The sequence below is a fragment of the Camelus ferus genome, chromosome 3 (genome assembly GCF_009834535.1).
Source record: "Camelus ferus isolate YT-003-E chromosome 3, BCGSAC_Cfer_1.0, whole genome shotgun sequence".
NCBI classification, from domain to species: Eukaryota; Metazoa; Chordata; class Mammalia; order Artiodactyla; family Camelidae; genus Camelus; species Camelus ferus.
This window is the reverse complement of record NC_045698.1, coordinates 74071891-74090759: the sequence shown is the minus strand read 5'-3', so window position 1 is coordinate 74090759 and position 18869 is coordinate 74071891. Positions and strand designations below refer to the sequence as shown.

The 18869-nt window shown below is 35.9% G+C and overlaps 1 protein-coding gene across 3 annotated transcripts in view; it reads left to right on the top strand.

Annotated features, from left to right (window-relative positions):
- Positions 1 to 18869, top strand: part of FBXL17 (F-box and leucine rich repeat protein 17) — a 439173-nt gene that overhangs the window by 118488 nt on the left and 301816 nt on the right. For all 3 annotated transcript variants that reach the window (XM_032476466.1, XM_006195859.3, XM_032476467.1), the window contains one exon: positions 18197 to 18304. In XM_032476466.1, the coding sequence (XP_032332357.1) occupies positions 18197 to 18304 (108 nt within the window). The remainder of the gene's footprint in view (positions 1 to 18196; positions 18305 to 18869) is intronic.

Below are 18869 nucleotides of genomic sequence, written 5' to 3'. Positions count from 1 at the left end.
CATAAGTTGATACTATAATTGATAAGTCACTGTATATTAGAGAATTGGAAGTGCTTAAATTAATGGAGTAGATCTACATGTATCAGTATGTCTACATCTCAGCAACAGAATGTTGAATGAAAAGATAAAAGCAAACTGTAGAAAGATGTATACAATATACTATTTATATAAAGAGTAAAACCTGCTTTATAGGATTGGTGGAATATTATTTAGCTTTATGAAGGGTTTATATAATACGGAGAAATGTGTGTCGTGTATAACAGGGTAGAACATTGTCTTTGAGTGTAGCTATGGGAAAGCAACTACATAACATGTTTACTCGTGAACCCTTTTGTTTGTAACCTGCTTGTCCTATAGTTTTGCCAACTTCTTTTGGGCTCATTGTCAAGGAATCTTGTGAATTTTGAAAACTAGGTATTAGATTGTATCAGGACAGTAAAGTCTGGCTGTAGGAAGACTTCTGTTAAACTGTTGTTTGATTCATTCATCTGATAAGGGATCAGGCATTTATTGAGTAGCTGTTATGTATCAAACTCTACGCTAAAGGAGTCAGACTTGATTTTCCATTCTAACTAAATAAGAAAAGAATAATAACTGAGAGCAATCATCTTGAATAAATAGATGAGAAGATTTACACCCTTATTAATAATGAAAGGACTCAAAGTGAGAACAACCTTGTGCTCTTTTTTACCTTCTTTTGCAGGTTGGTGAAAATAAGTGTGTTAATTCCTGGTGGTGGGAAAGATGAAAGAAAAATACTCTAATGAATACCAATCAGTAGAGTCTTTCTGGAAGACAGTGTAGCAAAATCTCTCAAAATCAAAAAAACAAAACAAAACAAAAAAACAACCCATGTTCACCCAGGAGTTGCACTCTAAGGAATGCTTGCATGTTTGTCAAAATATATGTACAAGGATATTCATTGAAATACTGTCTGCAATAACAGAACAAAATAGACAACAAAACAATAGATAACTTAAATATCTATCAGTATGGGATTGATTAAATAATTTATATTTTTACATAATAGAATACTTGGCAGTTATTATGTAATTGAGATAGACCTATGTATGTTAATACTGATACCTTTTGGTACCATTTATGTCTTCTAAACTAATACATGTTTAACTAATATTTTTTTAAAAATGCTAATAGGGTTTATCTCTGATTTTTCTGTCTCCTCCCCCTCCACCCTTATTTCTACTTTTATGGTAAAATAACACTAACCACAGCAAGGAAACAAGCAAAAATCAGCAAGTGACTGAGTGATTTTTATAAAACACAAAAACAATTCTGTTTTCAGTGAGTATAGATGGTCACTGAAAAACACCCTTCAAAATAGGTCAGTATTAATAGTTATTTATTGTCTTGTTAGTTTAAAACATGATGCAAAGGTCAGGACAGTGATGGCTAAAGCCAATTGGTCATTAACTGTGGTAATCATTGACCTTAAAAAGGAGAACTGGTTTTCTAAATGATTTTCCGAAGTTGTTAATAACTGTATTTGAAGATTAGCAGTTATATTGTGATGCTGACAAGTGTGCCAAAAGACATTGGCCCCATTCATATGAAAAATTATGTTTTTAGTATGTAATTTGCAGTAGCATTCATCAAAATTATTCATTCTTTCTAAGAGGAAAAAATTGATTGGTAGCAGTCACAGTGCCAAGGTTAGCATTAATGGTGCTGAAACATCTAAATTTCCTGGCTTTTAAACCTTTTTAAAACCTTTGAAGAGATTTATATGGCTTCTTGGATATGTAACAATTCTTAAAAAATAATAAGGTCACTTTTTTCTTGCATGCAAAAAATGTGTTTCCTAGATGTAGAGGAGAGTTGTCAGCTTTTCCTAACTATTTTTACAATCTCTTTAGTCTTTGAGGTTTACTTTTGGGTAAAGGAAAGAGGAGTTTCCTTGCCCTAGTGTGGTGGCCTCCAGAGGGACTTCCCCTGCACTCATATTTCGTTAGTATGTCTAATTGTGGGCAGGTGACCTCTGATACCATGTTTCAGAAACTATGGGTCACATATGTTTTGTTGTTCTCATCTCTGCACTGCTTCTCAGGGCTTCTTGCCTGGGGTAGTGCATTATGAATCCAGGCCAGAATAGAGGGCGTTTCTGAATGCAGGGGTGCAGTGCTCTGTGTAAGTTGCACTCTTATGCAAGTTTGTGTCCTTACAGAGATAGTGGACCAACCAGCTGTTACTGTTTGGATAAGTTAAATGTGGAATTCTCCTAATTTGTAATAAAATATGCATGATACTGTTTTTAATGCTGATTACATATGTTTCTGTAAATTAACATGTTGGTACAGAGTAAAGCAGTATAGTTAGTAGTTATTTGGCCAGACCGTAAGTAGGAATCAGCCTTTCCTTTTAATCACTTTTTCTTACCATGGTTAAAAGTTCTGTTCAGGGGTCTTATATCTGTCAGTTGCATTCCTGGCTTGTCTCATACCCTCCCTAGCAGGGAAAGAGACTGAAATCCTCCTTTCTTAAAGCAGTAACAGGGATAAAGCATGTCCAGTCAGTGTTGTGCAGGGAAGGAATAGGAATGGGAGATTTAGAATGGACTGAATCTGGCTTTAAATTTTTCTCAGCCTATCCCTGCTTGAATGTTGTGATGTCAAATATAATTTAGAAAATCATGAGGAGAAGGAAAGTCTTTTATATTAATCCATATTTTTACTTTTTCTCTTCCTCTTCCTTTCCAATGTTCCAAGACGACTACTTTTATCATTCCTGTTTCAAGAACTACTACTTAAATTTTTTAGGATAGGTCTGCTGCAACAAGTTCTGTAAGTTTTTCTTCATCTTTGAATGAATGTCTTGGTTTCCTATTCATTCCTGAAGAATGTTTTTGCTGGATATAGAATTCTTGGGTATTTACTTGTTTATTATTTTGGAGGGGAGGTAATTAGGTTTATTTATTTATTCTAATGGAGGTACTAGAGATTGAACTCAGGACCTCGTGCATGCTAAGCATGGTCTCTACCACTTGAGCTATACCCTCCCCACCAAAGATATGTTTCTTTTGATGCTTTAGTGTTTTTTTCTTTGTGAAATTCTGAAAACTTATTTTTCACCCAGATTAACATAAAATCTTTTCTCTCTTTTGCCAAACTAACTGATTCATTTGAAAGCAATTGTATTGAGCTCGTATTATATGATTTCTTTACATGCATTACCTTTTTTAGTCCTCACACAATTCAGTGGGGGGTAGGTACTACAGTAATTGTTTGAGATAAGAGTATTAGGATTTGTAGAGTTTAAGTATGTAGCTGATGCGAGGTGAAATGAGTGGTTCAGATCTAGTCCTTGTGATTTCAGACCCAAGTCTTAACCATCCGAAGTGGTAGAGATACCTGTCTGCCCATTTCTTTTTATGTAACATGCTTATACACATAGTGTTTTCCACTTTCTGATGTGTATATTTTGTTAGTGGAGGTATTGGGGATTGAACCCAGGAACTCATGCATGCTAAGCACACATTCTACCACATACCTCCATCGCATGATGTGTACACTTTGAAAGCATGAGGAAGAGGGAGAGGTTTGTGGTAGGGGAGTAAGGAAAGGTGAAAGTTGTGTGGCATCTATTCCTTGTTCAAACCCTGGTATTTGGTTTTAATTCCTATGGTTGGAGGGAGATGGCCAGAAACTGAAGAATCGGTATATGGAGAGACAGACATTGTGAGGTGGTGGGCACCAAGTGAAAGGCTCTGGAGGCTCCTGGTGAGGTTTGGTGCCAAATCAGGCCATTGGTTTCCTGTCTGCAGTGCTCTGGCACTCGCAGGACTAGAAGCTGTGGCAACTGCGGTTGATCACGCCATGACTCTGGAGCCATCGTGAGAGATAGGAAAAGCCTTAAGCTCTACTGAGTGACTCTGCTGCAACACACTCAGAGGAAAGAGGAACTGAAACAGGCAGGGTGAAACAAATCAACACTTTGTGGGACAACTATCAGATGAGCATTTGGACAGGAATGAGGTACTACCTTGGGCATCTCAAAAAAGACTATGGAGAAAATTTTGAGATTCTGATTTCCATCAGTCAGGCTAGTGGGGAATTCTAGCTCCGTAATTAGGTCACTAAAAGCAAACATGACCCTATTTTATAGCTCCACGCAAGTGAGGCCTGGGATATATTTGATCATTGTTTTCAGACAAAACACAGGTGAGAAGTTGTGTAGTCCAAGTGCATTATCACCGTGTTGCTGAAGCAGCTGGCTTTGCGAATTCCTGGAATACATTTCTCCACTGAGCATCTCACATTTGTGTACATTTAAAGTACCTTTTAATACTGAGTTCTAACTGTATGTCTTGTTTTGTAATCCAGTTATATGTTAGAGCGGTGATTTGATGTTTTAAATTTCTGATTTGTATTTTGGTTCTAAACTAGTTAATTGACTATTTAGTGTTCTTTATGTTTTTTAATGATTTTTTTAAATTTTGCATTTTTTTCAATATGTAGGGAAAATATATAAACAGATTTTTAAGCACTGTTGTTTTTGGCCAACCCAAGCAAAGAGAACATAGATGCATGCTGTTTTATAGTATATTTTCTTCTTATTGCATGGTTTGCAGAAGTTATTTTGGAAGAATAAAGGCCAGGTAGAAGTATGGTAGTAATTCATATTTAATATTTTATAGGTTAAAATAATTTATTTTCTATTTTTCTAAATTCTAAGAAAATTTACATTTTGTTTCTTAAATTTTTCTTAACTTACATGAAGATTATTTAGGTTAAAATAAAATAATAAATCTTAAAAAGCCTTCTCCCATTTTCTTTTCCTTTTTTTAGCATTTGTTTTCTGTGACTATAAGAGTATAAAAAATATTGATATGGAACTTTGGAAAGTAAGAAAAACATAAAGAAAATTAAAATCTCACTTATATAATCCTGTTACCAAGAGGTAGTTAACATTGTATCTTCTCAGTTTTTTCACTCTGTGTATATACTTAATAGGATGATGTTTATACTCCTAATAATTGCCTATCCTGCTTTTTAAATTACACTGTATTTTCTGACTTCATTAAATGTTTTAAGGAAATATGATCTTTCATGGCCACATAGAAGTCTATCAAAAATACACACCGTCATCTAACCGTTATCTTATTTTAATACATTTGGGAGGTCTCTGTTTTTTCATTACTGTAAATAGTGCTGCAGTGAGCATCCTGGTCACAAATTTGTCTGTTTCTCTGCTACCTTTTGCTCAGAAGTCCCCAAAAAGTCTCTTTCTGGGTTAAAATATGGAAACCTTTATAATGTAGTTTAAATAAATGTAAGTAAAACTCATCTAGCACAGTGCCTGGCAAATAGGCACTCAAATACTGACTTTTTCTTAAAAGTAGAAATTCTGCAGTGTATTTGTCATTTCTTCCTCAGTGATACGGTTTTTCCAGTACCTGCCTTTCCTAGATTTGTTTCATTCGTTCATGCATTCAATAAATGTTTATTGAGCACCTACTATCTGTCAGGCCCTGTGAAGGTACACGTTAACTTGGACTTCTGGAGAATGTTCTGAAAATACTTAAAAATCTCCTTTGACCCCTATTCCTGAAAAGATGAATCTGTGTCTTGACATTGTACAACATGACCTCTGCCCTTTTTGAGCTTCTAATTTAAAAAATGAAACAGATTTATGCAACATTTTTTTTCCCTCTGCCAAATTTGACAATGAAAATTCCCTCTTCACATTCTTGTCACTTATCATGGCTTCTTTTGTGAAGTTTGAGTGCGTGGACCAAGTGGACTAGGTTGAGGTGGATGATGGACTTGCCGTCTTTCTTCCAGTTATTGTGGGAACCTTATTAAAGGAGATGAGGTGTTATAAGCTGTTTGAAATGTAAGAAAGAACATTTAGTGAGCTGTGAATGTATTTGTCTGACATGATGAAAAATGTATAACCTAATTTTAGGTTTTGTTTTTTGATAGGTTTTCTTGTTTAAAGAATGTTAAACATGAATATGTAAAAAATGTTCTATATTCATACATTAGGGTATTTGTACGCTTTTTTTTAAGCAGGTGATTATTGGCTTTCATTTATGATTAAAACACAGATTGTTGGGACTTTATACCTTGGTTAGATTTTATTCATCCTGGGAAGCATTTTCTCTTGTTAAAATATTAAAGCCTAATCTGAAATATTTTCACAAACAGAGATGACTTTTTTGAAGGTTGTGCTCTTGCTTCTATTCATTTTTTGCATATTTTCTTTTTACATGTTGTGCATCAACCTCTCAGGGAGGAGGTGGTTCTTTGTTGTTATGGAATACTATACTTATAAATCACATCTACTCATGTATTTATGAGTTAAATTCCTCATAATCACAAGGAAGAAACTTTTCTATTCTACTTATTACCTAAGACATTGTATATTTAGGAGCATTATAAAGCCTGATTTTGGTGTGTATACTTTGTTGTGTTTTTCAAAAGCTTTAACAACAATAAGAAGGTGCTGTCATATCCAAGTGCTGTTAGAGTAAAATAATTCGTCAACTTAGAACATTAAAAATAGAATTAATATACCCTTAGAAAATAAAGCTACTTGGATTACTTCCTTTTATTATCTATAATTTAAAATACATTACAAAGTACAGGTAAACTTGTTGTGTACAGTTAAACTTGTTACTGATATTTTACCAACCGTAAGTCTCATTTAACTTGCATTTTTCCCTGATACATAACTTCAGCCTGGTGAACAAGTATAGAACAGAACAGTTTATGTCTTGTCATTTTTATTTCTAGTGGCTTGGTGGTAGGTAGGTGGGACATATCATAACAGAGATTATTATTAAATGCTAATTTATAGTCTATCACATATAATGATAGGAATAAAAGTTAATCTTATACAATAATGTTCAGAATGCCAGCTTGAAGGAATTGAGGAAAGGAAGTGTATGCATTGAGTAGTGGCTAATCTTTACTAAGCACTTTGCATGGTATGTGCGCAGCACATGAGAGTTCTCTTGGAATGCTCACAAGAACCCCATTAGGTTTGTGTCTCATTTTCACAGTTTTTGGAAGATAAGTAACTTCTTTAAGGTCACACAGCTAGTAAGATGTAGAGCTAGATTGCAACCTGGGCCATCTGAGTCCAGTGATTTCATAGACTCGTGTAATCTTACATTTCTTTTTGAGATAAATAAAAAGTTTAATATCACTGATTTGAAATTAGTACAATAATTATATTTTAATTGCTTTTATTTCATATTATGACCAGCCAGTTAGAAAAGGTGTGACAGTGGGCATAAAAGGTTCAGAAGAGACATGAGGAAAAGGAAAGGGGAAAGAACCAGAGAGAAGAGGTAACAGATGGAAACGCAGGAAAGGGGAGAGGACAGCACATGTCTTGGAGAGGAAGAGGTGTCAGGCAGAAGATGAGGAAGGAAGCAGAGAATGCCCAATCACATAAGTGAGGAGAGAGCCACAGTTGGTTTGGAAGTCCAAGTAAATCACCTTTATCATGGTGCTTTTCCCTTGCTTTGTGAATTTTAGCATGCCTTTTGAAATACTAACTAGCTCTTCTGCTATTCAGAGTTCTTCCACTGTTGTTTGTGTGCTAGCCTTCCGAGACTTAAGTTCATTTCACCCTTTGTGATGAAATGTCATTCAAAGTTAGATGATTCACAATTCAGAACTGTGTGTACTACTGCTATGTTTTTTTTCCTGTTGTCTTACATAAACATGATGCATCCACACAAATTTTGGTAAGTGATCTGGTGGATTTAATTTAGCCTTCAGTCATACTCTTATGAATTTCTTTTTATCCTTTTTGAATGAATCCTCAAACTAACCATCTCTTTTAATTTAAAATTTTTATTTAGAAATTAAATAAAGTTTGACATAATGGAAGAGATTTCACTTACAGAGGATTAAAACATCTTTTTTCTGTGATATGACCAAAGAATTAACTGAATGTTTGTGAAGCAACTACTTTATTAAGAATTGTATTTACTTATTACTTAATTACTTATCTCAAATTTAGTGTGCAAGTAGATTCTTTAGTTGTATTTTAAGTACATTATTGAGAATGTTGTAACGAAAAGAGCACTAGCCTCACATGCACCCTTGGGTGGGTTGCTTTAACTGCTCTTTTCTTCGTTTTTAAAATAGAAATTGTACCTGCCTGTTTATCTAAGTGAGTGAGTGGACAGTTGCATATGTGTGCTAGAAATGCTTTGTAAATATTATTGCTAAATACAGCAATGACTGTTACATTAGTAGATTACTTTTTGATTGCTACTTTCATTACTTAAACAGTGAACAGATGCAGAATAGGCTAATTATTCTGTTTCATTTAGATTAGCCAAATATTGAATTTCAATAAAATAAAGCAATATTAGTCCAAGAAACTTGGTCAGCAAATTGAAGGGAAGTGGTTGAGTCATATCTAACTTACCATAGATCTTTTTAATAGGGACGAATATCTATGCCATCAGTTCTGGGCCAGTGTCTTTCCCTTTCAGGATACTTTAATGCATAACTTATAAATCTTTTTATCAGCCAATCTGACTTTTCTAAACCCAGACTAACATTAAGCAAGACAGAATGAGCAAAAATCAGGCAAGGTCAAATAAGCAATCAAATGATCAGATTTTCATTGGACACTAATGGAATTTTAGACTTTTAGAAAATGATTAGTTATGAATCTCAATGCCCTTGTTGACAAAGGGTCAGTTTTTATAAAATTGTGGTAAATTTTAAATGAGATTTTAAAATTACTGTGGATTATTATCTCCATAAAAACAATACATAGTTCATTTTTCTTATTAAGTCTCACATGAACATTTGCTGGAATGATGAGGGTAGTATGGCTATGATTTTTAAAAGAGCCTATCTTTTAGAGATATACTGAAATATTTACTGATAAATGTGGTGTTTTAGAAGTAGATGGGACTATTGGTTAAACAATGTTGGCTATGAGTTAGTAATTATTGAAGCTATTATGATTGGTAAATGGAGGTTTATTTTACTGTTTGGTTTACTTTTGTACATTTTTGAAATTTTTCTTAATAAATTTTATTGCTTTGTGCTTCTGATTTACTTAATGAAATAGTTCTATCATGACAAAAGTCAAAGCTGTATTAGTAAATGGGTTCTTAAATAATCCGTTTTTCTTATACATAAGAGTGAGATATATATACATACATATATATATTTTTCAGCTTGCTACTGAAATGATATTAGGCATAGAATGATATCATGCATATAGTAGCTTAAAATGTTTGAGAAAATCTTATCTCTAACAATTGAGTATAATTTTTAGTCATATTTTTGGCTCCTTTCTATGTGAACTATGTAAGTATGGCATATATAGAAAGTAATAGTTTGTTGACTCCTGCAAATGATCATATTAAAATGGTGACCATACTTGTAATGAATGTTTAACAGCTGATCTTTTCATTAGATTGTAAGCTCCTTGAGGGCAGTCTGTCTGAATCACTGTATGTAGCACGGTACTTGGCATGTAATATTTGCTAAGTAGATATTGTCATCTGACATGGTTTAAAAGAAAACTATTAATGTTTAAATACTATTCCTTTAAAAAATTTACTAATGATATGAAGTTTTTATTACATGAAGAGCATAGTGATGAAGTTCTTACTGAAATGGTTGATACAGCAAATCTGTATCAAGTGTTTTGTCTCCATATTTAGCTATTTCCTTTTATATGACCAGTACCAATTTGTTTTGTGTTTTTGTTATATGATGTCAAAGGAGAAGGCTTCCCAGTGCATTAATTGTAAGTATACACAGTACACTCTTGACAAATGTAATACAGAAAAATAAAGGAAGATGAAAATGAAGAAGAAATAATTTTTCATAGATTTTAAAGACTTGACTAAATAAATGGAGAAATTTTATTGTGTTCCATTTTTAAAGCTCCTTTAAGTATAATGTATATTTACTTTGTATCTAAGTAAAGTTTCATCACTTGGGATTTTTATCATCATACTACTTCACATACTCTTTGTCTGCTGTTAGACGTGGATGCTTACTGACTCTGGCGTGTGGCTAGGCCTGAGCTACCCCTTGTTGTGGTATCTGACTATTCACTCAGGGGCATGGTCCTGGCAGCCTCTGTGAGGCAGGGATATCCCATTCGCTGGTCCTGGGTATACCTGCTTGACTTTGAAGTACAACTTTCCCTTTATCTCTCTTCCCTGAGAGCCTTTAATGAATGGCTCCATCAGTTATGGGCCTGAAGTATGCTGGAACTCACAGGCATCTTATAGTCCTTTAATCCCTGTATTTCTCCTGTTACCTATAAAATGGATTCCCTCAATATTAAGTCATAACCATTCTGCCAGGCTTCCTACCCTCTATAACTTGGTTACCAATTCAAGCTTGGTTTCAGATCTAGTCAGAAGGTCTTGGGAAACTGAACTAAACTAAACTGGGATGCAGTGTACTGAAACATTCCCAGGGATCTCGCTGGTAGTTGTGGCAGCTAGACCTGTTTACACCTCAGCCTGCCGCCTCTGCTCCCAGAGGCTGGGACTGCACCGCATCTTTGTACTGCATTTAGAACTTAACATGATGTGTGGTGCATACAGTAGGAACTCAAATATTTATTGACTTAAAGAGATTTAAAGACTGAGCAACTCTGAGTAAAATAGACACACTATAAGTGTCCTTTTTTATTTTTGAAGATATTGCTGATTCTTGCCATTCACTTCTGGGGTCACTTCTCTTCTGCTTTCCTAAATCAATAACCCATCCAAGTGGTTATCACGGCAGAGGGGACACTCAGACAGCCAAACCCTATTCCAGGTGACTTCTGCCCGGAATCATAGGCTTTTCTAGTCTGGTGAATCTCACTGGACTGGAACACATGGGAATGTTTTTGCCCTTTGATTATAAAAGCTCAGTTAGAACCTAGCCTTCATTTTGCATTTAGAAGATGAGGGTACCCCGTGGGCCCACTGACCAGTCCAGCTGTAAGAGATGAAAAAAAGTAATGGGAGATTATCATTCCTCCTGGAAAATTCCCTAGGAAGTAGACTCATTATGCCCTTGATCTCTTTTCTTTTTTCTTGGAGGTGGAAGGATAGCCTACAATTGGTTCTGAGGTCCTCAGTGAGATTTGGCAGTCACCTGCTAAGTTCCTCACATTAGGCTTCCAGTCTGTTGCAGGATCAAAGTGCTGCTGTTGCTTTCTTTGATAATCCTGTCCTTTGCTTCATGAAGCTGTTTATCTCATTCTTAGCCACTGCTTTTTTATGCCACTTGGAACCAGTAAGATCAGCGTTCACATTTTCTTAGCATTAAAAATGATTGTTTTCGATATTGAAACAATAAGCCGTTAACATGCATCAAGACAGTACTTCTTTCCTTCATTCATTTTTATTTTTAGAGATCTTGTGTGCCGGGCCCTGTGCCAAGCACTGAGGTTAGAGTAGTGAATGGGACAGATGGGGAGACCATGACCATGGCGAACAAACGGAAGGGGTGCTGGGATGATAAAGTTAAGGAGTCAGATTCTGCAAGGCCTTACAGGTTATAGAAGCAATTTGAATTTTATTCTTAGAGTAATTGGAGAACTTTGAATAGCAGAGTGACATGATCTGATTTGCACATTTTAGAAGATCACTGTGGCTTCATGAGTGGAGAATAGATTTGTGGGGTCAAGAGTGACAGAAAGAGGTCCAGTGTGCAGGCTATAGAAAATGTCCAGGAGAAGGATGACATATCTGGGCCATGGCTGTCTCTGGTGTCAGTAGAGATGGCAAAGAGATAAGCCCATTGTATACCCAGGGCCATCTTCGGTACTAATATTTAGAGGGTTAATCATGATTGTTATGGGACTGTTTCTGGATTGATTCCTTAAGAATCTTTACAAGAACTTACTAACAGTATATATTTCTGGGTTTTGAATTAGTAGGTTTGGGGTGAAGTATAGAGAAAACTTTTTTCCCTGAGCAAGGTCATGAAATACTTTTACATTATTTAGTATACTCATGTAAGGTTACACAACAATTCTTTAATGCCAGCAATATAAAAATGTCCAAAGATTGTTCCACCTTTTTAGAATTAATACTACAAATTCCTTTCCTCCCCAGATATGCTAGCAATCATGCCCCCAAATTAATCTTTCAGCACAGTTTACAAAACCCTTTTCATTGAATCAGTCTTATTCTGATATAGATAGATCTCTTCTCCCATCTTCCAAGAAAACTTTGTCTTAAAATAAGAATAAATTGCATCTCTTTATTTAGAGTCGTGAAATTTATGTAAAAACTTCTCTCCTTATTTTCTTCTCTTTTAATCCTTTGTAGATGAAAGTGCTTTTGTGAATTATCAGTGTCTACTTCTGTGGTTTTATAATTCCCTACCATTAATCCAACTTCTTCAACATCTCTGAATTAGATTACCCCAACCCTCTCCTATGCTGTCCTCTTTGGGGATGGTTCTCAGCACATATACGACTATCACAGCATTGGCACCACACCCTTAGGAGATGAAAAAAGTCATCAAGGATAACACTTTTCTTAGAAAATTCTTTAAAAAGTAGATCCATTGTGCCTTGATCTCTGCCACTTTGCTTCTCTGGGGCTAAAGGAAGGGTCTTGAATTTGCTTTTGCATTTGAGTGAGATTAGCCCCATGAAATGAATCACAATTTATATAAGCTAAAGAGCCTGGGTTTCAAAACCCAAAAGACCAAAGTTTAAAGCCCTGGTTTGCCACCGGGTAGTGGTTTGATTTGGGGGAAGTTTCTAATAGGCTTATTTTAATCACCTATTAAATGGGGAGAATGTTGCCTCTCAAGGCTATTATGAGGATCCCACATGATACATAGAGAGGACTTAGCTTGGCACACAGTAAGGCTTTAGCGAATATAGCCATTTGTATTATCTAGCTGTTTTTATTATCTACTCCCTCTTAAATTCTTTGGTTCTTAGTACCCCAAGCTTTGACAAGGTGAGCTGTGTCCAGAGACTGAATCTCCAGGTTCAGCAATTCAAAAAAAAAAAAAAAAATCACACTGATAACAGTAACTCTTCAAGCAAAATTAGTGACCCTGTCCTGCTTGCCTTCTGCTCTTTCCCTTTCTTCTAGCCAAGAATATTTTAGTCATGTATGGCCATTTCTACCACAGTGGCTATTACGTTTGCCCCTGTTTTAGAATTTTCTAGGCTTATTATTTCTACCTCCTGGAGAGGTTTCTCTCTTGTGCCCACATTTGATCTCAAAAGAAACCACCCTCAAAGGATTTCTGATTGAGTACAGCTCTCAAGAGCTTATGAGAGCCAATATCTTCCTTTTCCCTTTGCCCCCTGTGTTTCTGCCTTTCATTTGCTTCAGGTTTAGTAACTAGAGAAGGCCCCCTTAAGATTCGCAAATGGAAACTCTATTAGAATCTTTGTGCGTGTTTATATCATTGAGGCTTTTCATGGTTCTTGTGACTCTAAAGGCACAACAGACATTCCTTACCACTGATGCTTTTCCTCATTGTAACACTAAGTGCATCTACATCCTTTCCATGCCGCTGTAAAAGTGTAGGTTGGCGTAGAGATGGATGCTGGCTTAAGGAGATGGTCTTCTCTACCTCTGCCATGTGAAGAGATGACACTGTTGAATATGAGGTTCATCTTCTTTTTTCTGTCACAGCCTTGACTAAATGATCAAAGTCTCCCTTAATTTTCCAATGCTCTTTTCCAAATCCTGAGCCACGTTTCTGTTTGCATACTAATTCTTCTGTACTTCCTGGTTTTCCCACAATTTGTAAGTATGATTCTTTAAATCAAACCATGCCAGGTTAGAGCTTTAAAATTCCTCCATAGTATGCGGCCTTTTCAACAAATGGCACTGGGACAATTGGATATTCATATGCAAAAAAAAATGAACATTTCACCTTATTCACAAAAATTAACTCCAGGGGAACCATAGACCTAAATGTTAGAGCTAAGCCACCATTAAGAAGGTGAAAAGACAAGGCACAGAATGGAAGAAAATATTTGTGAAACAAATGTCTGATAAAGGACTTGTATTCAAAAAAACGCTTACAACTTAATAACAAAACAACCCAGCTTTTAAAAAATGGGAAACATTAAACTTACACTTCTCATATGATTCAGTAATTCAACTCCTAGATATTTACTAAAGAGAAGTGAACTATATATCTATACAAAGACTTGTGTGTGAATGATCACAACAGCATTATTTATCAAAGCCCCAATTTGGAAACAATTAAAATGTTTATCAACTGGTGAACAGATAAACGAAATGTAGTATAGTCATACCATGGAATTCTACTCAGCAATAAAATGAGCCAACTACTGATATGTAACAGCAAGGATGAACCTCAAAAGCATTGCACTAGGGAAAGAAGCTAGACACAAAAGACTACTTAGGATAGAATTCTATTTATATGAAATTTCTAGCAGAGGCAAAATATAGATATGTAAAGCAGATCAATGGTTGTCTCGGGGTGGGAGCTGTTACTGATTGCCCACGGGCATAAAAAGGGAAAATGGAAGTATTCTAAAACTGGATCATGGTGTTGGTTGCACAGCTGTTTAAGTTCAGTGACCTATATGAAATGGATGAATTCTATGGTTTATAAATTATATGCCGATAAAGCTGTTTAAAAAATTCTCCATAGTGTTTGGGGTATGACATAGCTCTCCAGTTTTTGCTTCTTCTCAGCCCAAGAAGATGACATAGTACTTTGTTCCTTCAGGAGTATTTCTCAAGCTTTAAGATGCATAAGTATCACCTGGGGATCTTGTTAAACTGCAGATTAGGATTCAGTAGTTCTATGGTGGGATCTCAGGTTTTGCATTTTTAACAAACTCCAGGCTCATGCTAATGCTGCTGGTCTGAGGACCACACTTTGATGGAAGGCCCTAGAACTTATTTATAACCCAGGCTGCATATTGGAATTTCCTGGGGGAGTTTTGAAAATAAAATTGATGCAGATCTCCACCTAGACATTAAATCCAAAAGCTCTTCAGGTGATTCTGATGTGCAGTCAGGATGAGAACCTTAAGAAAGTGGCATTCTTTTTACCATAATGGATCAATAATAAACTTCCATACACTTCTCCCTCACTTCCATCCCACGGGTTAGCCTAATGACTAGAGCCTCCAAATTATGATCTGATCTTTTGGAGTAACTAGGATGCTTTAGTAAACTAGCATGCTTTAACTACACTATTTAAAAAATTTTTTTATTGAAGGGAAGTTGATTTACAATGTTAGTTTCAGATGCACAGCAAAGTGATTCAGATATATATATATACACACACACACACATACATATATATATAGTTTCTTTTCAGATTCTTTTCCATTATGTTATTACAAGAAATTAAATATAGTTCCCTGTGTTTATACAGTAGGTCCTTGTTGTTTATCTATTTTATATATACTAATGTGTGTCTGTTAATCCCGAACTCCTAATTTGTCCCTCCCCTGCCCTTTCCCCTTTGGTAACCATAGTTTGTCTAAAAATAGATTCTATTTACAAACCAATAACTACATTATTTTTATGATTATTTTCTTTCACATGTCAACCCCGCAGTCATGGCTAAGAATTAGACTACAGAAGAAAGGGGAACCTGGGATGATTATGATAATAATAGCTAAAATGCATTGACCAGTTGCAACATGCAGGCACTGTTTAAAACATTTTACATGCATTATTTACCCTCATATTTCACCCTGTGAGGTAGATACTGTTATTTCCTCTCTATTGTAAAAGGGACAAAGTATAAAGAGGTGAGATGACTTGCTCAAAATCACACAGCTAGTAAGTGGTCCACCTGGGGTTTGAAAAGAGGTCCCCAAGAAGTTGACACTCACAGGTACTTGCCTCCGGCAATCTATACTTGTTTCACCCCCAAATCCTAGCTGATCTTCTATCCTTGGGAATAGAGCTGGACCCCACTCAAATCTTCAAGGCCTTTTACTAAGTCTCCTAACACACTTCCAAGCCTACTAGGAGTGTTTCCATACTCCAAGGACTTGCTCTGGTCTTGCTTGGTTTTCAGGACTCTGTTGATGCTGGAGGCTTCTCTGAGCTCTCTTACTCTGATTGCTTGAGCTGAAAGAGAAAGACCCACCAAACAAATTTTAATACATTTTTTCTTCTCTCGGAAAGCTGCAACACCTTGTACCTGAGCTTTCTTGTGTCCTTCATCTTTATCTGAATTCCCCTTTTCCCCCCTTGAAGATGGACCTAGGAAAGGCTTGATGTTAGAGTGAGATTAGGCAGGGTATTCAGCTTTCGTACCCCCTACCTTTTTTTAATAGAGATGGGTTTCCCTGAAGTTTCAGACAATTTTAGTACCTTAAATATTCTTTGCTAACATAATGTTTTAGAAAGCTGAGTGTCAGGAAGGCCCATTTTTAATTTATCAATGGCACCCTTGGTCTTAATATGCTGAAGCATACTTTACTTTTGAAGGCAGAATTAATCTTTTATCAGATGTACCATGGATGCTGTTGGTTTCATTATTTTAGGAAAGTGTTCTTGTGTTGTTTCAGAATTAATGCTACCCACATACCTTTATTTTCCAATATCTATTCAGAATAGATAAGGAATATACAAAGTAAGAGTCACCCATATGAAAGTTAATGCAAAGGAGATGTAAGTGACTGCTGTTTGAAAATGAGCAATGGTGTTTAACTTGTTGATTTCATCTTGACGGTGAGGAAAGTGAATCTGAAATTAAGCCTATGACAGAGAATATTTGGACTTTCTTTTATAAGCTACAACTTTGTGGAACAGTTAAGAAAATTTTCACACAATTGTAAGAAGATAACTTTATATATGGAAAGTTTTGGGAGGTGGGGAAGACAAAAAGGGAGTTTCATTCTGCCTTTTGTTTAAAACAGGGCTATGTAGAAATGCCAAAAGCTGTCAGTGTAACTTCTTTGTAGCACTGGGATCTCAAGTTTTCACATCCCTAAGAGTCACCCCAGGGGATTGTTAAAAATACAGATTCATGGGCCTCACTGCTTTTGGCTCTGAGTTTTTAATAAACTCCTCAGGGGATTTTAATATCTTCTAATATGTATTCCATTAGTTAGAGTTCTTCAGAGACTCAGAATTAGTATGCGGGGTGTGTGTGTTTGTAAAACAGATTATCATAAGGAGTTGGCTCACATAATTTGGGATACTGAGAAGTCCCTAAATCTGCAATTGACAATCTGGAGACACAGGAAAGCTGATGGTATTGTTCCACAGTCTGAGTCTAGAAGCATGGGAACCAGGAAGGCTGATGGTGTAAGTTCTAGTCCAAGTTTGAGGCTGAAGGTAGGAAACTGAAGGTCTCAACTTGAAGATGGGCAGAGAGAGAGAGAAAGTGGGAGAGGGAGAGCAAATTTTCCTTTACTCAGCCTTTTGGTTCCATTCAGACCTTCAGCAGATTGGCTGTGACTAAGATTGAGCGGTCGCCTTGGTAAGGGCAGTCTACTTTACTCTGTCCCCTGCTTCAGATGTAAATCTCTTCTGGAAATGCCCTCACAGACATATCCAGAAAAACGTTTAATCAAATATTTGATAACCTCTTGGCGTAGTCACGTTGGCACATAAAATTAACCATCACACCATCCACATCAGAAGAATCTGAAGCAGTGTAGGGCAAACCAGATTTCTTGGAAGAAACACTTGTAGAGAGAAACCTTATAAAGAGACCATTGCTGTACTTCAGGGATCAATTGTACAATTTCAAGTGTAAAAAAGGTCCAGACTAGGCAAACCCATAGTGATAGAAAGCTGCCAGGGGTTGGAATAGGGGAATGACTGCTCCTGGGCATGGGGATTTTTGAGGGGGTGATGCACATGTTCTGGAATTAGATATTGGTGATAGTTGTACAGACTTGTAAATATACTAAACCACTGGACTGTTCCTTTTGATGTGTGTGAATTATGTCAATACAAATATATATTGAGAGAGATGAAGAAGTAGAGGTAGATTGCTTTACATCTCTGAGACATTTTCTTTAAAGAAGTAATCAAACATTGGGTGATAAAAGAGGACCTGGAGTCGAGGAAGGATTTAAAAAAAAAAAAAAAACCACAGGAGACATTGCAGCAGGTCTGTATACAGATTCAAATGATCCGTTGGAAAGGGAAGTATTAATGATGCAAGGTAAAGCTGAGGGAATTTGCAGTAGCCAAATCCTTAAACTCACTGTAATGCCAGGTTGACTGACTTTGTTCACGCTTCTTCCCTAGGTGACAGATCAGTCTGTGAAAGCATTTGCTGAGCACTGTCCTGAACTTCAGTATGTTGGCTTCATGGGTTGTTCAGTTACTTCTAAAGGAGTCATTCATCTAACCAAGGTGGGTACCATGGCTACATCTCCTTAGTGTTTCTGAGTATCATTTTTTATCACTGCCCTAGCAGGGGTAAACACACTTGAATGAGGAATAGTCAGATCTTTATAGAAGTGTACGTAGCATTTGCTAAAGTTAAAAGTAAGGCAACAATACAATATCTATGCTTTCTGAAATGGGACACTCATTTAAACAAGAGACTTACTTTTTGCTTTTTCATTTGCTAATGACTATTTATATATATATAGATATATACATATATCTATATATATATAAACACACACACACACACACACACACACACATACATACCTTAAGGAAATTGATGTAAGTGACAGGAATTATTTTGATATTAATGTATTGTGTTAGAAGATATTTTGATTATAAAGTTTTCACTGGTCATATATCTTTAGATTTCTGAGCATTTGGCTTTTAAGAAGTGACTATGATCAGTGCATATGATTAAGCTGAATGTGTAAGGTGAAAAGAGAAGGGAATGTATATAAAAAATTAACTTTATAGTTCAGAGAGTTTACTTATATACAAAATATAGGAAATCTCATACTTCAGC